The sequence below is a fragment of the Physcomitrium patens genome, chromosome 20 (assembly GCF_059467195.1).
Source record: "Physcomitrium patens ecotype Gransden chromosome 20, ASM5946719v1, whole genome shotgun sequence".
In the NCBI taxonomy this organism is placed as follows: domain Eukaryota; kingdom Viridiplantae; phylum Streptophyta; class Bryopsida; order Funariales; family Funariaceae; genus Physcomitrium; species Physcomitrium patens.
The window spans coordinates 5,691,659-5,712,675 of NC_143429.1; the positions used below are offsets into that span (position 1 = coordinate 5,691,659).

The window sequence follows — 21,017 nt, forward strand, 5'->3', positions numbered from 1 at the left end:
TAATCAAACTCACCAATTCCATGGGAATTGCAATGGCCATTGAATAAATACAGCCAACATGAGTGCCGAGGAGTGGTAACACAAGGGCAAAGAGAAAATAAGAAAGGAAAGAGAGGTAGAGAAAGAAAAAAGAAAGACCCCCGAAAGAGACAGAAATAAAAGAAAAGCCCGCTTGTAACGTGGCGCCTACATGCAGTGACACCTAGTACGAAGGGCCGTCAAGCAAGGGCCCTCAGCCAGGAATTTCCGGGGGGGTGCGCCAGGACGGGTCGTCGTCCCTCAGAGACCCGGCCCAGCCATGCCCAACCCACCCCAGCCCCCGTTTGAAGTATTCTTCCCCACCCCTACGCCCCGCTTTTTAATGGTCTTTTCCTTTGATCCACCGAGTGTCTGGCAGCACCGTGCCGCCTGGTTGCGAGGTTTTCTGGTGAGGAGGAGGAGTAGGATCTCGTCATCGTTGTAGTGGAAGTCCAGCGCATTTCTGTCGTAAGGACGCTCTCATACTCTCTCTGTGTGGCACCCAATTTCGTGGACCTTTCTTTCCATTGCCTCATCCTGCTCCACTCTAGCTTGTACACGCAAGCAAGCGCATCGGGTGAAGCAGCACGCAGGCACGCGGGCAGGGCTTGAACACAACACAGCACGTCACTGGAGTGAGTAGACTAGTAGAATTGCAGAAAGGAGCATCGTTCCCGAGAGCGAGGGTGAAGCCGAGAGTTGGGCTTCTCTATCCAACTCGTGTAGTGCCAGCCAGCATCGCTGCTTTGCCGCTTGTCACCTTCCCGACCCCGCTGCTGCTCTTGGATGCTGTTTCGTCGCTGCGTAGGTGAGTTTCCATGCCATGCACGTCGCTTTCCTTGTTCTGGGTTGTTTCCACTTGGTCGGCAAGGCTTGGATTTGTGCGGGTCGCCCCGCTTGGTTCACTCGGGGCGCGGATGCCGCCCGCCCCGACGTTCTCTTGCCCTTCCTTCCCTTGTGTTTTGCCGTTCCTGAGTTTTTGCGATGACTTGAAGCATTCGCCGGGGTCGGCGATGGCCATCGGCGGTGGTTCTTGGAAATATTAGAATTTTGCGAGGGTTGAAGAGGGGGTTGCTTGCAGAGAGAAAGAGCGCACCTGGTTGTGGCGATGGGTGAAGGCGGTGTGGCATCCCATCGTGGTTCATCGCAGGGTGAGCTGCGGAGTCGTTTGGGGTTGTGGTTAGGCGAGTTTCATGCATGGGTGCGGTAGTGAAGTGGGGGTGGTCGTGGCAGGGCGATTTGGGGTGGGTGAGAGGTAGAATGTGGTGCATTGGTAGCGTCTTGGTGTGGGGACCAGAAATTGGATGTGGGAAGGGAGGCTAGATTAGTAGGGTGGTGGTGGTGTGATGTAGGCGTAGATGGGAAGAGTTGGTGTTTCGGTGTAGGGTTTGGTACCTGGTGAGCGAGAGCATGCCGTGCGTGAATGCTGAAGGTTATGGTAGAGCGTTGGGAAGGTCGTGAGGGCGGAATGTTGGGTATAGATAGCAGTGGCGTTGTGAATGCGTAGCGATGGGGAGGCTAGGCATGGGCGATTTCAGTTCCTGGCACGTGAGATTTGGTGGTGAGTGTGGATGAAGGTGCGGGAAAGTGTTAGCATGGAAGGTATGTGCGGTGCGGTAACCAAACCACGGGAGTTGGTTATAGCGTCGAGTGTGGAGAGAGAGAGAGAGAGAGAGAGAGAGAGAGAGAGAGAGTGGTTGTGTGGTAACGAGTACCCCTGCGAGATGTAGTGAAGGGGATGATAGCAGAAGGAGTGGAGGTGGGTATGCAAAGGACAGCGTGGGAGGTGGATTCGGTGGGGCATCTGGGTTGGCGATGGGTGCAGTGGAGTTAACGGCATGGGCATGGGCATGGTCGGTGCGCGTGCGATGTGCAGTGTTCGGTGAGCATGTCGCACGGGTATGGAGTTGGCAGGGTAAGGATGCATGGGGTCACGCAGAGCTACGAAGAAGTTCATGAATGGATGTGTGCACGGTGGAGGTCTAATCTGGCGTGGATGTGGGTTTGAAGTGTGAAGTTATGGAGTTGCGTGTGTGCGTGTGTGGCGTGTGAGCGGATGCAGGTGGTTAGATGGCGGACTGAGTGTGTGTGTGGCCTGCAGACGGAGAGGTGGGGGTGCAATTGGAGACATGTCGATGTGATATAGTGTGTAGAAGGATCGCGGGGACGTGGGGTGGATGTTTGATGTGTTCGCGACTTCGGGGTTACGGGAGCCCAGTGAATCCGGAGCGTGGTACATGCACAGAGGGTGTGCAGCTGGAGTGTGGCGGGCAGGATTCGCGCAGGCGAGAGCAGACGAGGCGTTGGCACCTAGAGTAACGTGCGTGAGGGAGCGTGGTGCGGCGGACTGGTGGTGTTCGAGAGGGAAGTTTTTGTGGTAAGAGAGAGCAGGAGCACTGGCAGGCCCAGACGCCCGCAGCCGGGCCCGAAACCGTGCTGCCCGAAGGGTAGCAGCGTCGGAGGGCGAGAAGCCGGGTGTTTGGGCGGAGGACGGAGGCATGGCGTCGCGGGCGCTGAGTCCGCGAACGCAAGGTCGGGGTGGAGGAGCAGGAGCAGGAGCAGGAGCAGGGGGAGGGGCGTCGAACGGGGCGAGTGCGTCGAGCGCGAGCAATGGACTGGCGGGGTCGAGCCTGGCGGGTTTGGGAAGCCGGTTCAATTCACTGGCGCGGCAATCGTCGATATACTCGCTGACGCTGGATGAGTTCCAGAATGCGCTGTCGGAGCCGGGGAAGAACTTCGGGTCCATGAACATGGACGAATTTTTGAAGAACATATGGACGGCAGAAGAGAGTCAGGCGATGGCGGCGGCGATGGGATCCGTGGGCGATGCAGGACAAGGTGGCGGGGGAATGCTATCTCGGCAATCGAGTTTGCAGAGGCAAGGATCGATCACGTTGCCGCGAACGCTGAGCAGGAAGACGGTGGACGAGGTATGGAAGGACATACATCGGGGGTCGTCGGGGAATTCGGAGGGCAGCGGGGAGCCGGCCGCAGGGGCGTCGGAGCAGGAGAGGACGCAGACGTTCGGGGAGATGACTCTGGAGGACTTTCTGGTGAAGGCGGGGGTGATGAGGGAGGAGTCGGAGGTATCGACGCAAGGATTCGGGGCGTTTGTGGGGGCGCTGGGGAACCAGGAGAAAGCGAGAGGTGCGCACGGAGAGCGGGGTGGCGAGATCGTACCGACGCTGTCGCTGTCGCCTGCTAACGCGATGACGAGCCAGGCGACCATAGAAGCAATGCAGATAGACGAGTACAACAAGAACCACGCGGCTGCGACGCAACAACAGCAGCAGCAGCAGGTAAGGGATGAGGGTGCGGGTGAGGATAGTGGGGGTAGCGGGGGTGTGGAAGAGGAGTGTGAGAAGCGCATGGGCGTTGTGGTAGAGGGGTGGAGGTGGTAGAGCGGTGTGGAGGGTGGTGATAGAGTGGGAAGGATGAGGTGGTGGGTAAAGGTGGAAAGATGCGATGGGATGGTGGTGAGGAAGTGTAGAGGTGTATGTTGAGCGTGGAGTGTAATTGGGGACGCGTGTGGGGGTTAGGGTGTTTGGGGACAGCATGGTGGAGGTGGGGGTGTGAGGATTGTGGGTTGTGATGAGTGGCATTGCGTGGTTGTGAGAGCAGGCTGACTGGCTGCGGAGCATCGCCCAGCAACAGCTGCACCAGCAGCAGCACATGCTGCAACAGCAGCAGCAGGCAGCGGCGGAGGCGGCTTACGTGAACGTGGCGGCGAAGAGGATGGGGAACGGGGCTGGTCCGATGGTGGGGATGGCGGGGCTGGGGATGGGTGGAGCGATGGGGGCAAACATGGGGCCAGGCATGGGAGGGGGGATGACGGGCGGGGGACTGGCGATGGGGCTGGGCGGGGCGATGGGGGGCGGGATGACGGTGAACATGGGGCTGGCGCCGAATTCTCCACCGAGTCCGGATTCGGATGGGGGTCGGAGCGGTCTGTCTCTGTCGCCGATGCACTACGGGCTGGACGGGTCGGTGAGGGGGAGGAAGAGAGGACCGGATGGGCCAGTGGAGAAGGTGGTGGAGAGGCGGCAGCGGCGGATGATCAAGAACAGGGAGTCGGCGGCGCGGTCGCGGGCTCGGAAGCAGGTAGGGGGGGGGGTGAGGGTTGTGGTGGTGGTTGCGGTGGAAGGGCGGGGGTGTGGAGACGGGGATGGCTAAAGTTGTGGGGGGGTTGGTGTGCAGGCTTACACGGTGGAGCTGGAGGCGGAAGTGAGCCAACTGAAGGAGGAAAACATGCGGCTGAGGAAGCAGCAGGTATCCACCAGAAAATCTGTACGTACCGCCTTCTTGCCGAGTAGCAACCTGTTGGGTGGTTTTTGGGGGTTGCGGGGTTGGGAGGAGGGGGGAGAGTTGGTGATGCGGAGGACGTGTGATGCATTTGGTGTGGGGCGGGAAGGGGTGGATGGAAGGAAGGGGAAGAGCAGGATCTGAAGAGGTTGGGGTGTGTGTTGTGTTTGGTGATGCAGGAGGAAGAGGCAGAGCGGAGGAAAAAGCAGGTAGGCGTGGTGGGAAGGTGGCGATGTAGTTGAATTGGTAGGGGCGTTGGTGGTGGTGTCGTGGTGGTGGGTGGGGAGGTTGGAAATGCGGGGAGTGTTGATTGAGGCGAATGTGGCAGTGTTTGCAGATAATGGATATATTGAAGTCCGCGACGACAGTGGGTGGAGCGAAGAAGTCGAGCACGTTGCGGAGGACGAAGACGGCAACGTGGTAGTGGGGAGCGGGAGCGTAAGAGCCGCCGGGTGGGCGGTGGGAAATGTGAGAAAGGCGAGCAGGATCCGAACGGTGTGGGAAGTCGATGCATGTTCCAGGAGTGGGAACTGAGCAACAGCAGTTGAGGCTGGCTGGCGGCTGTAGACACATGGGTGGGATCTTGCAGCGGGTTGTCCCGGAGTCCGTGGAGCGGGTTCCAGGGAAGGCTGTCGGAGACGTGGAAGGATGGTTTGGAGAGAGCGGGGGGATGATGGACGTGGTGGGAGGAGGTGGGAGTGGCAGCATTGAAGAGGAGAGAGGTGGGAGTGGCAGCATTGAAGAGGAGAGATGTGAATAGCGGTTTGAGGGGAGAAGGAAGCGCGGGAGGAGTGGGAGGTTCCCAGGCGGTGGGTAGAAGCAGCGGCCAGCGCGGCGAGAAGGGGCGGTGGGAGCGAAGTAAGTGCGAGTGGAGATGTATAGCACAGTGGTTTGCTGTGGAGAGAGCAGCATTGTCTGTTTTGGGGCCTCACCTGTACACATATGAGCGCAGCGTTTTGCGTGAGGTATCCATTACAGTGTAGAGTTGGTCGGGGTTAAGGTCAGAGATAGAGGTAGTGAAATGGAGGAGTTCCAAGGCCATCAAGGATGGTCTGTTGAGTTATTAGAGTGGGCACACTGAGGTGGAGGGCTTTGGGGAGGTTGTGCGGTATATCCGAGGGTAAGAGGGATCGATTTTTTGCACATGTGTGTACGAAAGCATGACCGACTGAAGCGAAGTTCAGACAAGCAATCTCCGTTCCTATTTGTGTGTCGTGGTCCATGAAGTGGTTGGTGTGAGAATTGTTGACCAGTGCTTGTCTATCGTGGATGACCCTTACAATATGGAAGAGGTTGTTGTCCATGTTGCTTATTTCGACTTCAGTTTGATTGCAGTCGGTTTCTTTGATGCCTTGCTGAGTAATTTCAAGTCTCTCTTAACTATAATCTCGTTGTGTTAGGTTTAGGGCTGTGCTCTGTTGTGTTCATTTTGATTTTCTTACATTCTGTATTGTTTAATTGTTTGGTTATAACTAGAGGCCTTCTAATGGGTTGAAATCAGCAAATTGTGAGGTTTAGTCAATTGATTGGTGTTCGTTGTTTTGAAATCGTATCCTTAATTTTTGAAGAGAATGATCAGTAGTACCATCATTGAATGATTGGGAATATTGCCTCGCTTTATTTTGAGGAGTTTATATGAAATATTTAATTCGTTACTCTTGTTTTTTTAGGTGATAACACAAAAGACTACTCATGGTGGACTTTCTGTATGTTTCAATTAAACCTACTTCTCAGTGCATCCATGAATTGTGTAATTAGTGTAAATTCCCTGCTTCATAGTGACACTGTCGTGTTGTGATTTATTTGAGTTTGGATAGTGTATAAAAGAACACTTCTGGTTATTGTGATTTCCCTGGGGTGAAAAACTAGATTTTAATAATATTGGTTTTTAAAATGGGTCATATAGTACAAGGTATTCATCCATTTCAGGACGATCACTTAAACTTTCTCATTCGAGATCTGACTGTATGCATCTTATCCTTCAATAATGTGAGGCGACGTGGGTAGCAACTAGTGGCGTCTATTCTTCGAGGAAAGCTCTCAGCAGGTGCCTCAAAGCGGCCAAAATGGGGATGCTGTCAAAGCATAGCAATAAATTATTTTTGGGTTGTGCCCGCTTGTTACTTGGCGGCCGCTTGGCAGTGCCTCATTGGCCCCGTCTTTATACACAATTTTTTTGGAATTCCCACTGCGATGCTGCAGTCGTATGTCACAGGGGTCTGACACGTGTTGGTGAATTTCCGGATTCATGCAAACTGGGTCTCGGCACTAATTCGGGACCCGGAAAGATCCTGAAATTGCGCGGGTACGTTTCCTTTTTTCCCAATTGGTGGGCAAGGTCGGGCCGGGCTAGGTTCAGGTTGGCACGGCTGGACCTGGACTTCGCGATGCGGTGGTCTCATCTCATGGTGTGGGTCCGTGAGTTTTACCGGGCCAGGGTGATTCATCTCCTGCCTCCCCTTCTCGATGCATTGTACTACGGCCTGTATATGCCCCTTCATGTCAAGATATTGCAATTTCATTATTTATTTATTTTTAAGTTTTGAAGTATTTAATGGATTAAAAATTTTAAAATTGAATCTTAAAAGTTAAATCAAGTGCTTTCTAGTTTGTGTGTATATAGAATTAAATGATTTTCATATATATATATATATATATATATAGACAGAGTTGTTAAAGCCACACCCCAATGTTCTAAAGCCACATCCCATATAACCATCTCATGATCAATTCTGTCCATTCCTGTCTTCCTCCTTTGTTCCATGTCTTTGTTTCATGTTTCAAACTTCCATGCTTTGTTTTCTAACCCCATCCCTTGTTCCCTATCTCCCAACATTTGGTTTGGGGATGTGGCTCTAACAATTCCCTATATATATAGATATTTGTAAGAGAATATTTTAGCATGATATTTTCACTGTCTTTTATTTATGCCAATTGTAAGACATAATTTTTTTTGTATTTTCATTTCTATCACTCTAGAGTACTTGCACAATGGAATCTGATTTTGAATTGATCAAATTATTTGCATTTTTTTTTTTTTTTTGATTGAATTGTAATAATTTTTTTGGAAATTACTCTACAATATGATATGAACCTCTTCATGGATGGCAGTACTCATGCCCGAACAGAGACACTGGTACGCAATTCCTAGAAGTCTGCAGTCGACTGTTAAAAGTCGGCCACCCCTCACTGCGTGCGATTCTGGGTTGACTAGCCGAAGCTGTGATGTGTGGCAATCGCTTGCGGTGCATGAGCGCATTCGAGCTTTTGAGGGGATTGGAGAATGAGATGAAGCGGGTAAATTGGTTCAGGTGCTGGTGGGTTTCACAGACTGGCTGTGAAGGCGGAGTGCGCATTTGGCGTGCACAGCTCCATCCCTTTTTTTTGTCTGATTTCGAAGACCAATTTGCTTCGGTGGAGGCTCATTTTTCATTTCCATACTTTGAAGTCCATGTGTCCACTAGAAGTTGCTTATTTGTGTCCGGCACATCAAACGTTGACGTATGCATTCTTTAATGCATACGTCATATTGTGTGTACAACACTTGGTTGCAAGAGGTTCAAAATTTATTTTTAAATATAATTGGTATGATTTTTTTTGTAATAGCAATTATTTAATGTTTATACGTGCATATACATGTTAATTTAAACTTGTATTATTGGGTGTAGAATTATTCATTGTAAATTTCAATTAATATCTTATTTGGAAGAGAAGTTTTCTACTCTGAAGATGAATTTTGTAAATTTGTGTAAGTTTTGGTTGATACTCTTCTGCTTGATGTATATAAGTTTTATTGTTCTAATTGATGACTTAGGAATAAAATTTGGTCAATAAAGATTATATATATATATATATATATATATATATAATAATGTTTATATACATGCATATATTTGTTGTTGTTGTTGGTGTTGTTTTTTTGCCTCTTATAATTTTATATTTTTATAATTTTTATATTTTTTGGTAAAAGCTTCAAAAAAAAATCATCATTTAATAGAATTTAAATTTGGTAGAACAAAGATTACATATTTAAAATATCTAACAATTTTTTTTCAAGATAAGATTATATTTAAATTATTCAAATTAAAATTTTTGTACGTTTTTATAATTTGAATAGTAAATTTGAACCTTTGTTGTCAAAAATACTATACATGTATTAAAGATATTATGTTGCTAATTGAACCTAATAATTATCTTATTAATATTTCTACTTCATACTAAGAATTTATAGTTTGATGTTTGAGTATATATTTTTATATATACAATTCTTATTTCATACAATTTTATTTTATTTTTATTGCAAGATAAATTCTTTTCTTTAGGAATTTGATTTTAATGTACATCCGTATCCTTGACAATAGACCAAATTATTAAGTCGACACTAAGGAAATTTTCTTGTCTTACAACTCAAACTATATGCATAAATCTAGTATGTATCAGATTTGCAATAGCTATTGCTACAATCTATTTATTTATTTTCTTTTGATGTTATCTAAGACCTTAAATTCTAATAAGATTCATGATTTCTTTTCAAAGTATAAAAACTTCAATCCACAATAAAAAATCTTTCACTTTTAAAAAATAAATTATAATTTAAAACTAATCCAAACTTCTTCTATTATTAAAAGTTTTTTATTCTCAAACTTTCTATTCTCCTACATGATTCTTTAGACCACACACTTCTACATTATCATGTATTATCTTATATATTTAATTATTATTTTATAAATAAAGTTATATTTAGTTTAAATCTCACTTGTCTAACTAAATAATATAATTCATTTAATATTAGTCAAATTTATCTTTAATAATTCAAAAAAAATTGGTATTCATCAAATTTATCTTTAAATTAATTTTTTTTCATAATAACTTTTAATTCATTATGTAAAAAAATCTATTGTCTTATTGTATCCTAAGACCTATATATGATATTATTTATACATTAATTGTCTATTATACAATAATTTGGTTTACAATTGGCAAGTATTAAACCAAAAATCAAACAACTTTAATAATATTTATAATATAATAAGATAATAAAAAGACTACATATCTATAACATGTTAATAAAAAAATATGATAAATTTTTAGAAGAATTTTATTAATTTTATTTTAAAAAAAATTAAAGAATTAATATTATATATATATAAGTATTTTTTACTAAAAATTATAGTAAATATAGATATATAAAAATTAAATATCATAAAATATACAAAAATAAAGAATAATGGTGTTTTAGGCTTTAGATGGAAAAATCCCTTTAACTTGACATTCTTATCAAGTCAAATCTTGTAAGTGTTTTTAAGAGTAAAAGTTGATGTTTATAAGATTTTGCTTAGCTATGGTGATTTAGCCATTTGGTAAACTTTTAGGATATTTTCTATATACTTGTACTCTTGTACTCATTTTTTGTGGTGTAAGAGATAGCTTGACTAAGTTGTATTTAGATTTTCCATCCTTAACTTGATAAGAATGTTTTTTCTTCTTCAACTTTGTAGAATTGAAATAGAATAGAAAAAAATAAAGAAAAATAAATCCTCTCTTCTTTAATTATTTTAGTTATTATTATTTTTATTATTAATTTTTTTGTATTAATTTAGATATTATGTTGCTAATATTTAATTACTATTGTATGGAATTGAATACTAATTTAGTATGCAGTGCAACACAAACTATAAGTTGAGGTTTTGGTGCAGCACAAAGGTGCAATCAAGGTACTATACAATATCAAAGATTAGAGCAAAGAATAATATTAAGCCTTTTTTTATTACTATTTATGGTATTATGTAATTAATTACTATGATGGATTAGTAGAGTTTACAACAAGGCCTAAAATGAACCTTTAGAATGTAGAGTACAATAAGATAGAGTACTTAATTTATAAATTAGATTTTGTGCTTCAATTAATTCTCAGTCACAAAGTTGAAGTAGTGGTAGAAATATTTGAGTTATAATATTTGATTTGATTTTTTTTCTTTCTTTATTTTTTAAAAGATATTATTTATTTATTTATTTATTATTTTCTTATAAAATAATTTTATTTTTTGTTATAAAAAAATAAAAAATAAAAAAGCTATTGTTGTGTAGGATTTCATGAACCTTACACTCGTACACTTTGCACATAGCCAATCTTATCTACATTGCCATTATCTTGGCTACATATTGATTCTTTTAGTATCAAGTAATGCTAAGCAATACAAATAGTTGGCAATTTGTAGCAACGAAAGCAACAATACTATGTGCTAATTTGCAATACTTTGTGATAATTGGTGGTACAAAGTAATAGGAAAAAAACAATAGAATGATAAGAATCAATGCAATGATAAGAGCCATTGCAATCATAGGTAATAGTATGTGATCTCAGGACTTTTGAAAAAAATTCCATCTAAAATTTTTAAGTGTCAAAGTTTGAAAGTTCTCTTAGGAAGCATATTAAGCTAAATTTGATAATTTTTGATTCATTATTATATAAAAGTTACATGTGATTACTAATAATATTCTTGATTTATAAATTAAAAATCATCTTGAGTACTTAAAAGAAATTTATTCAATAATATCCATTTTCTAAGTAAATTTTAATCATTTTTATTTTTACAATTCACATTTTAAAACTTTAGTGCAATCTTCTTTAATTATCAGAAGTTTTGTAATCTATAACTATTAATCATAAGCGGATGTTATTTATTCTTATTCACTTGTAATTTTTGTTGTTCTATTATTGGAATCAAAATTTAATTTAAATTTATAATTATTGTCTCTAATACCTTTTTTTAGTTATAAATATTATTACCAAAGATTTGTGGTATTATCCTATTTTGTATTGTAGTAGTCTTTGATAGTAAATATATTGCAAGAATGAAATTGAATTAATGGTTAATAAAATCTTCTTCTTTGCACCAAGTGAACAATGCTTATTAGCTTTGTAATGATCAATAGTTAATTTCTTATAAATTATAAAGGTTGATATTAAGGACATGAATCTCAAAGCACTAAAACATCAATGTACTTTTGTGTCATTTAAAATGAATAGATAATCACTCAAAGATAGTATAAAATTAAAAATAAAATAATAATTACTAAAGTATTAAGGACACATATTACAAAGAACCAAAATGTCAATACATTCTTGTATCACTAAAAAAGAGTAGATAATCACTGAAAGATAGTATAATATTAAACTGAAATTGCTATTGCCAAAGACAAGAAAATTTGAGACTTTTGAGATAAGATTAAAGACTAGAAAAGTACTGAGAAAAATAAAAAATATTTTATTCTTGCCTCCATATATACTATCTAATTAAGAGCTACGTGGCAACATTCTATAAGACCTCCAATGCATGTCTAATTTAGAAGCCATGTATCTAATTTGCAAGACAAGTTTTATAGTACGCCACATGACAAACTTCTACTACAAGTGGCCAATATGTGCAATACATAGCCAATTTTTTAACCTAATAATTACATATAAACAAATATAAAGTCAAATTCCAATATTGAACCTTTTAAAAAGATTTTTCATAAGATATTATTAAATTTACCTACATTTATTCTCTATAGTAATTTTCGAAGATGTATATTTTTTAATCTATTAAAAATATTAAAATGAATAATTGATGAATTCTTTAAAATATTAAGACCAACTATACCCTTATTCAACAAAAAAAATTTTAAATTCTTAAAAGAATAAACTTTGTTGCCATTATCAATTTTTGACCAACAATTACTATTTTCTATTATTGACAAATCTCTAGTCAATTCTAACAACTAACAAAAAACTTCCTCATCTCTAGCAATGTCGCCTCTATATCAACCTTGGCAGTCCATCCAACTATATAATCCTCATCAATACTATGTATTCCATGATTTTTATGAAAATTTTATTTGTCTTGTTAAAAAAAAATATAAATCCTTCAACTTTCAAAACGCATATTCTAATAAATGGTGGATCAAAGCTATAGTCTTTAAACTTCTCTCCATTAAAAAAAACATAACTTGGATATTAGTACCTCTTTTACCAAGTGTACAACCAATTATTTTTTGTAAGATTTCTAAATATATACCTAGTACTAATAGTCATCCAACAATAAAATAAATTTTCAAAGCAAGGGTTGTAGCTTAAGATAATAAATATTTTCTTCTATTTTTTTATTAAAAATTAATTTGATTCATTATAGTAGTTGTGGTTTATAAAGGCTAGTCGATTTATTACTTTGGTATTATTACGGCTATTATAATTAGAGATCTTAATGACATTGTATATATACTACAACGACTAGGTTGTGACTTCCTTGGCAAAGAACATTAAGTATATTGCTTTTCACAATCTCTTTATGGTCTTTGCCAAAGTCCTCAAGCATTGTCACGTTGTAACATAGATATTAGGTTAAAGAAAAAAACATGGATTCTATTATAAGAGAATCTAATTAAAAAATATAATAATAAAATATAAATAAAAAATAGAAAGATAATAAAAATATTTAGTATTTATATTTTTTTATAAAAATAATTTCTATTTACTTTATAAGACCATAAATAAGAAAAAATAATGTAGATTATAAGAAAATTAATAATATCAGTATTTTTAGAAAATGATTGAAAATAATTTTTAATAAAAATTATCTTAGAAACCAAGAATTGATACTTAGAGAGGATTGATTGAGAATTAGAATCGAAATTAGATCCCAAGACACAAAACCATGCACCTGTGGTAATTCTAATATTTTGTGGTTGATTAAACAAAAATATTTAAAAGAAAACTAGTAAAAGGTTCTTTGGATATTGATTTTGAGTGATTTGAGTTGATAAAGTCGTTGTAAAGGCTTTGCAAAGTTAAGGTTGTTTTGGAATGACTTTGTTTTATGCAAAATATAAATGGTTTATACTTTGAAAACTTTTGGAAGATTGGTAGTAGATCTATAGGTGAAATTTGTGGTTAAATGATTGTAATTGTATTTAATGTGCTTTGTAAGTTTGAACTTAATCTAATAGTTCATTTGAAGATTATCGAAACAAAAATGTATTAGAAACTTAGAAATTAGAATTAGATAAACCAATGAGAATTTTTAAGATTTAATTTTTTTTTTAGTTAAATTGAGATAAATTTTTGTTCACTACTAGCAATCTTTATTTCCTACAACTTTACAAGTTTTAAAAGAAACTTATTTTTCATTGATAAATTAAAAATTTTAAGAATTTTGAGTTAAAATTTATGATTAAATTACTATATATTAAGATTTTATTCTACCTTTAGGATATGGTAAAGATTTGATTAAGATTTTATTAGGATTTTATTAAGATTAAATTAGAATTTAGAATTTAGAGCTTTTTTAGGACTTATTTAGGATTTTATTAGGATTTTATCGGGATTTTATTAAAATTTGGTTAGTATTTAATTAAAATTCATTCAAATTTTATATTAATATTTATTTGATATTTTATTATAATTTTATTAGAATTTATTTAGGATTTGTATTAAGACTTTATTAGGATTTAGTTAAGATTTGTTTATAATTTTATTTTCAATATTACTTTTATATTTATATATTTAATATTATATATATATATATATATATATATATATATACATATATTTTTAGGATATTTTGTAAACTTTTATGATTTCTTTAGATGTTCTTTTAGATTTCTTTATATTTATTTTATGATTTATTTAAGACTTCTTTTGGATTTGATTAAGATTTAATTAAAGTTTATTTAAGTTTCTATTAGAATTTTTAAGATCTTGTTGTTGTATTTTCCAATTTATCTTTTACAATTAAGTGCTCGGTGTATTCTTAAGTAAGACTTTAAATTATACAACAATGTAGTATGCCCACATTGATACGTACCTTCATCACCACAGCAAGTAAAAGATCCATGCCGATTCTAACATCTACTTTTTTTTCAACAAAACCTTTATCGCTATCTTCATCTTATATGTAAAGGACTTCTTTATTATTAGATCCATTATTGTGCACATTACTTTTTTTAAAATAAATACATTCAAGAAATTTAAAATGAAGGATCTTAAGTTAATGCATAAGTTTTTTAATGTCCAAATACTTCCACTATCTTATAATATATTCCTACACCAAACTGATTATGTTTATTCTATTCTTCAAAAGTATAGTATCTCTATTCACTACTCAAAGGTTGTTCTATTTTCACCTCACCTTGTACTTCATAAATAAACTCAAATTCCTACAACAGATACAACAAAGTATCAAGGACTTATCATCCAACTTCTTTATCATATAATAACAAAATCAAATATTGACTTTGCAACGTCTCTGACCAGCCAATACATGCATAATTGACAACAACTTCACCTAGATGTTGTATAACAAATTGATCACCACCTCAGCAAAAATCCATTTATTGATCTTTAGTTCTCGCAAAGGGAAGAGAATCAACTTCAAAGATTTTTGGATACAAACTATAGAAGAGACTTAGGCAACCAAATTTGAATCAATATATATATCTTTTTACTTATAGCTCTACATTTGTATCTTGGTGTTCTAAAATATAGAATTCAATTACAAGATTCTTATAGAAATCCTAATATTGAGCTTCAACAAAGTGTACATATGAAGCAATTTGGCTAAAATCACTAGTAGAAGAGGTAGGACTAGGAAATAAGAAGTTGATAATAAGTTGGTGTCACATTTAACACAATATAAAAATATCAAAGAATCTAATTTTTTACAACAAGATAAAATACTTTAAAATAGATTAGAATTTTATTTGGCAAAAATTAAAGATAATATAATAAAAATAGAATTTATTAAAATAATAAATTAATCTACAAATATTTTAACAAAAGCCATAAATAAGATCAAATTTAAAAATTACAAATCAAAGTTCAAACTCAAACACTTGATAATTCAACTCTACCTAAACTTATTGATAACTATTGTTTATTTTCTTAAGTATTCAAAAATTCTATGTATTTTTCTTTGTTGTATCTTTTAACTTATTTTTTACAAACTTATCAATTAGTGTAGATTCATAAAATTACAACTTCATAAAATCATATAGAATTTTTGGATTGATTTTTTTTGAGCACCAAAAATTCTTGTTTTATTGTCTAAGTGATAGTAGAGGTTTTTTTTTTTTGTCCTTGAAATTTCTTTATTAGTATTAACAATACCATCAATATAAATAATATTAATAAAAAAATAATAAATAATACCTTGTGGCAAACAAGAACCAAAGCATACAGCAAGTAAAGATAGAATATTTCTTTAAGAAGCACTGAGATAATAAGATATGAAATTAACAATAAGAAAAAGGCTTATAAGAAAATACAAAAAATCAAAAGTCTAGTAATATGACATGCTAACAATAAAAAAAATTAATAAAAATACTACTATAGAAGAATGAATGTTAGAAAAGATGTTGGAAGATAAGAGACCTTAGATTGAAGACAACATAAGCCAAAAAATGACAAGCACTCTTGGTTAGAAATGACAAAGACTTGAAAATAACAAACAACCTCAAATAAAAGAAATTATAGAATCAAGAATAACAAGTGCCTTCATTCATATATAGAACCAGGCATCTAAACCTCTTAATTCTTAAAGAGACTATATTACAATAACACTCACTAATAAATTTTTTTTTTTAATTTATTTTCTTCTTATTGATCACATTATAATTTTTTAAAATTATATGCTTTTTATCATTACCTTTTTATAATCATCAAATTTTAAAAAATCAAAAGTATTAAGTTATAGATAATAATCAAAATTAATAAAAAAAATGTTTATTAAATAGAAAAATATATCATATTATAATAAGAAAACTTTGCTAATGGCAAAAGAATTATCTAATCATCTTGATGGTAGTTGATACTTCATCTCAAATATTGCTCTAAAATTTTATTTACTTATTATGTTTGTTGATGAATTTGAGGATAGAAAGCAATAGATAGTTTTATTTCTACCTTCAATATGTTGAGAAGAAGTTTTTAAATCCTTGATACGAATTAAATTCTTTTATCTAATATAATAATTTATGGCAATTTGTAATAGTTATCAATATTGTCAAGGAAAAATTTAGTTGATTCTTTACTTAGGAATTTTTTTTTCTATGATACAAAACATATCATCTTAATTAAATAATCTACTATTACAAATATAAAGTCATAGGAACTTGAAATTAAAAGATTTGTGATAAAATCCATAGAAGTAAAAGTTCATGGTTGTTTTGATATAAGTAATAACTAAAAAAGTCCATAAAATTAATGATAAAGAGATTTTGATCTTAAACAAATATTATATGATTGTACAAAATCTTTAATTTATTTTTACATTTGAAGCCATTAAAAATATCTTAATACTAATTTTAAACTCTTTTTATATCCAAAATATCCTATAATTAGAAAAATATGACAAGCTTAAAAAGTACGTAATTGCACTTTATTTTTTGGAAAATATAAGCATACTTTGAAGTAGAGAAGATTATTCTTGAAGTCAAACTTAGAAGCATTATGAGATTTAGAATAATTATTTTTAATGCCTTAAATAAAAATATTTAAGGATATACATGATTGAATTTTCTTTAAAAAAATTGAATAAATAATCAATGTTGATTTTATAGCTTAAAAATAAAATTCTTTGGCTTCAAAAGAATGGTTTGATGTTAATCAAAAGCTATAATTTTTTCTTTTAGTATGAGATAAAACTATCTAGAAAGAGTGTTTGACAAATTATGTTGTCTTTTTAGTCAATAAATGAACTTAAATTCAAATTTTGATAAAGACATACTCCATTAGGCTTGACAAAAATTTAAAATATATGCTACCATAAAATATTCAAGGTTCTTCTGATTTGTATAAACAATCAAAAGATTAGAAGCGCCTTCTAAATAATAGCATCATTTTAAAAATAAATCTACAATTATAAGAATTTCTTTATTGTAGATCACGTGATTGATCTTGATTTCTTAAAATATTTTTGAAGAAAAATCTACTATATAAAATTTATTATTTTCTCCCATTTATGGAAATGTTGTACTCAAGGTAAAGTGAAATGTATCTATTTCTATAAAAAAATACATTAAAAAAATCAACACAATATAAGCTTAATTTGTTTTGTAAAAATCATCTTTAAAGCTTTAAATTTTACTTTAGATTTCATATTTCACTTAAGTTTATTTTTTAAAATGAAATATGTTAGTGGAGTTATAACTTGAATTTTTTTTGATAAAAATTCAAATTTAATTAAAAAATCTCAAAAAATACTAGATATATATATTTTTTTTCTTTACAAACAAAATAAGTATTCTTATAAGAGATTTTGAATGGCATATAAAGTTCTTGGCCAAGTTTTTACTAATATATTCTATGAATATAGCCAATTTATTTTTTCGATAAGCTATAATTTGATCCAAATGGTAGATGAGCTTTTTCTTCAAGATTAATTGAATAATCATACAAATAATTCTTTAGAAGAATATTTTCATCTTTTTTTATAAGTGTCTTGATAATCTTTATATTAATTTAGAATGTTTCTTAAAGTCATTTTTCTATCAAAAATGGATATAACATAAATAAAAAAAGATATTTATTTTTATTTTTATAGCATGTATGAAAGTTCTTGCATCTATCAATAAGAATTTGGTTGTAATAGACTTATAAATTTTTATTTTAATAATAAAAGTTTGGATTAGATTATAAAAAAAATTAAGATTACAAGAAATCTAATTTATTCCAAGCTTATACTTCTCAAGCTATAATAAAACTAATTTTAGAAAGAAATCTATGACTTCTACATGGATAAGTTTAGTTTTTTTAATTAAAAGTATTTTTAATTTTTTAATAAAATATTTATTTTTAAAACAAGCAAAGGTCCTTGAATCTAATATAGCAAAGATTTTGTAATTTTTTAATCTTATACAAACATCTATTGTTAAAGAAGATGAGAAATTTAAAGATAGAATAGAACCTTTATTAGATATTATACAAGGTTTTGCCATATAATTGTTATTATAGGTGGACAAACTTATTTACCAATACGTTGTTTTCTTTGGCAACTAGCTCTTTATTTTGAGATTACATTGTTTCTTTAGATAATATTAAGTAGTGTGCTTGGATTTTCTATAATATAAAGATAATATTTTTTGACTATATTGAATTTTTTTATTGCTTAGTGAGAAGTTCAAAACATGCCTTATCAATTTTCATAAGTTTAGGCCATAATGAATAAATTTTTGAAGACTTAAGAATTGTTGTTGTAACATGACTTGTTCCTTTTCAATCGTATCTCTATTCTTAGAATCTTTCAAAAAATTGATTATTATATATAATGGCATGAAGAATAAATTATTTTAGTAATTTTACTTTTTGCATTGATAATAATAAATCTTTGACCTTATCTTTTAATCCATATTAAAATTCATTGATAAATATTTTATCATTTTAATTTACATTATAATCAAGATTTCAAAATTTATCAATATTTATTATAGTTGATTGTGATCCTTATTGTAAGGATAGGAGTTTTATCTTTGTTACTCTTTTTCTATTGCTTTTTTCAAATATGACCATAAATACTTTTAAGAATGAATTTAGATAAAAATTGTGATTTTTTTTTATTAAATATATAAATTAAAAAAATATTTTAAAATAAAAATATGCTTATAAATCTAACTTAAGTAAATCTATTAAAATACTGGAAAGAATGTAACTTTAGATATAGTTTAAGTTGTTATAAGAATCTTTGAAATTTTAATCTTATTCCATCAAACTTCTCCAACATATTAATCCTAATTTCACTCATACTTGTAGTAAGATTTTTCAAATTCAATTGTGAAGTTGAATTACTTGATTTTCTCAACTCTATAACTTCTAAGCATAGACATCAAACTTTATTTTTAACTTTTTTAATAGGCATAGGAACAGTACCTCTTGTTTGACAATGGAAATGTATGAAATTTCTACTCTAAGAGTATTGACAAGCTTATGAAGATTTGCAATAGTTACAAGTATATTTTTATCTCTGCCAAGTGTAGCATCCATAATTTGTCCTTTTATTTCTATAATAAGTGACTTAAACAAATCTATAAGTCAAATTAGAAGAGAGTAATTCGAAACTTTTAATATCAAATAAAAATTTCTATAAAGAAGGATAGTCAACTTTTTAAAAAGAAAGAATCAATGTTAGAAAACAAAAATTGTTAATTTAAAGGTAGATAATCTACAATAATTTAAACATAACAAAAGAAGTTAGATAATTCCTTAGCTTCTAAAATTAAATAAAAATAGTAAATTGGGACTTTTTTTAAATTATTTTGAATATGAATCTTAAACAATTAAAACATTAGTATATTCTTGTGTGAATAGAAAGTATAGATATTCACCCAAAAATAACATAATATTAAAACTAAGATGACAATTTTCAAAAATAAGAAAACTAGAGTCTAGAAAGATGTGAATTAATTGGTATTGTTATTCTAATTTAGAAAAATTAAATTATCTTGTGTATACTAATATTTGTAACTATTGCTTAAGTCTTTTTAATTAAATCTTTGACTTCTCTAAATTAATCCAATTAATCTCCAAAATAATCCAGTTTTTCATCCAAATCCTAATTTCATCCAAATACCAACATTATCCAACTTAACCTAGCTTCATCCATCCTTAAAATTCATCCAAGTATAATTTTATCCATTTCAGGAATTTTCATCAAGGCATGGAAGATGTCGAAGATGTATAAAAAACTGATCCCAGTTCACAGAGCGGACTAGTAATAGCACAATAAAGGTAATGGAGGTGGCAATAACACAATGCCACAGCACAACAGTTTACCAAATGCCGAAACTTTTTCTCAACCGTTGCAGTTCCAATCTTCATCAATCTTCCAACATGCTCCTCTTACAAAAGTGCGCCTGGAGTCAAACCAAGTTACTGGCAGCTCCTTGGAGACGAGGTAGCGGCAGCTTGATGAAAATCAGCAGTGCCAAAGAGAGAAACAGAAACCAAGGCTATGTTAAAGCAGCCCACTTGATCCACTCCTTGAGCTTCTCTTGAAATGCTGCCCTTGACATAAAAATCTGATACCAATTATGATGTGGCTATTTAAATGAGTAAATCCACAGCCACCGCAGTCTGACTTTAGACACGCACGGTACCCTGCTCTTGTGCTGCCAATGACAAAGTCCAGTCACTCTTTGAGCTCGAGCTTGAGCCCCCACAACAATTCTTCTCAGCAATTAGAGCTCTTGTTGAGCTCAACATACGGAAGTTGGTAGATGGGTGTCCGCCGCAACAGAGGCTTAGAAAATTAAGACACGGCTGGAAATGAATTTTACAAGGAGGCTAGAACTAACAACTACACAACAGTCCAGCAGCAACTGAACTACAACCGTCTTTACTTTAGTTACCACCAACAGCAAGAGCCTAAATGGTGACGACGATGGGATGAGGAGTAAGAAGGCCAGCAACAAATTGCAAGAGAACCATAAGAACACAAAATAAGATCAATAACTTCAGCCCTCTTGCATGGGTCGGCTTGCAGATGAACCACCGACAACTAGATGCACCCGGAACAATGGAGAGGCTAACAACAAGAGAAGATCATGGTCGATAAAAGAGAAATACACCACGTGGAACCAGATTAGAACCAGTCAGAATCAGAGGCAATCTGCCTTCTAAAACCAACAATGAATAGCGACAAGCCTTGGGTGACCAAAAAATCCAA

At 34.7% G+C, this 21,017-nt stretch overlaps 3 protein-coding genes across 6 annotated transcripts; all 3 read left to right on the plus strand.

Annotated features, from left to right (window-relative positions):
* Positions 1-354: 354 nt before the first annotated feature.
* Positions 355-2,337, plus strand: LOC141044621 (uncharacterized). The gene is made up of 3 exons (XM_073529521.2): positions 355-826; positions 1,100-1,933; positions 2,120-2,337. The coding sequence occupies exons 2-3, from the start codon at positions 1,834-1,836 to the stop codon at positions 2,335-2,337; spliced, it is 318 nt and encodes a 105-aa protein (XP_073385622.1). The 5' UTR covers positions 355-826; positions 1,100-1,833.
* A 177-nt stretch (positions 2,338-2,514) lies between these two features.
* LOC112273188 (bZIP transcription factor 46) lies at positions 2,515-5,524 on the plus strand. 4 transcript variants are annotated; one of them, XM_073529516.2, is made up of 5 exons: positions 2,515-3,317; positions 3,640-4,119; positions 4,216-4,305; positions 4,500-4,529; positions 4,649-5,524. In XM_073529516.2, the coding sequence occupies exons 1-5, from the start codon at positions 2,517-2,519 to the stop codon at positions 4,742-4,744; spliced, it is 1,497 nt and encodes a 498-aa protein (XP_073385617.1). In that variant the 5' UTR covers positions 2,515-2,516; the 3' UTR covers positions 4,745-5,524. The 4 variants fall into 4 exon arrangements, with proteins under 4 accessions (XP_073385617.1, XP_073385618.1, XP_073385619.1 ...); XM_073529517.2 differs by having other exon boundaries at positions 2,516-3,317; positions 4,658-5,524; XM_073529518.2 differs by having other exon boundaries at positions 2,516-3,317; positions 4,216-4,287.
* Positions 5,525-5,699: 175 nt separating this feature from the next.
* LOC112273465 (uncharacterized) lies at positions 5,700-7,929 on the plus strand. Its single transcript, XM_024502299.3, has 2 exons — positions 5,700-6,758; positions 7,432-7,929. Exons 1-2 carry the CDS (start codon positions 6,387-6,389, stop codon positions 7,528-7,530), a joined length of 471 nt encoding a protein of 156 aa, XP_024358067.1. The 5' UTR covers positions 5,700-6,386; the 3' UTR covers positions 7,531-7,929.
* Positions 7,930-21,017: the final 13,088 nt, after the last annotated feature.

Coding starts and splice junctions, on each gene's coding strand:
- LOC141044621 (XM_073529521.2), top strand. CDS start 1,834: ATGGGTGCAGTGGAGTTAACGGCATGGGCATGGGCATGGTCGGTGCGC. Junction 1,934..2,119: donor ACGGGTATGGAGTTGGCAGG/GTAAGGATGCAT, acceptor TGTGGCCTGCAG/ACGGAGAGGTGGGGGTGCAA.
- LOC112273188 (XM_073529516.2), top strand. CDS start 2,517: ATGGCGTCGCGGGCGCTGAGTCCGCGAACGCAAGGTCGGGGTGGAGGA. Junction 3,318..3,639: donor AACAACAGCAGCAGCAGCAG/GTAAGGGATGAG, acceptor TTGTGAGAGCAG/GCTGACTGGCTGCGGAGCAT. Junction 4,120..4,215: donor GGTCGCGGGCTCGGAAGCAG/GTAGGGGGGGGG, acceptor GTTGGTGTGCAG/GCTTACACGGTGGAGCTGGA.
- LOC112273465 (XM_024502299.3), top strand. CDS start 6,387: ATGGGGATGCTGTCAAAGCATAGCAATAAATTATTTTTGGGTTGTGCC. Junction 6,759..7,431: donor GTGAGTTTTACCGGGCCAGG/GTGATTCATCTC, acceptor CATGGATGGCAG/TACTCATGCCCGAACAGAGA.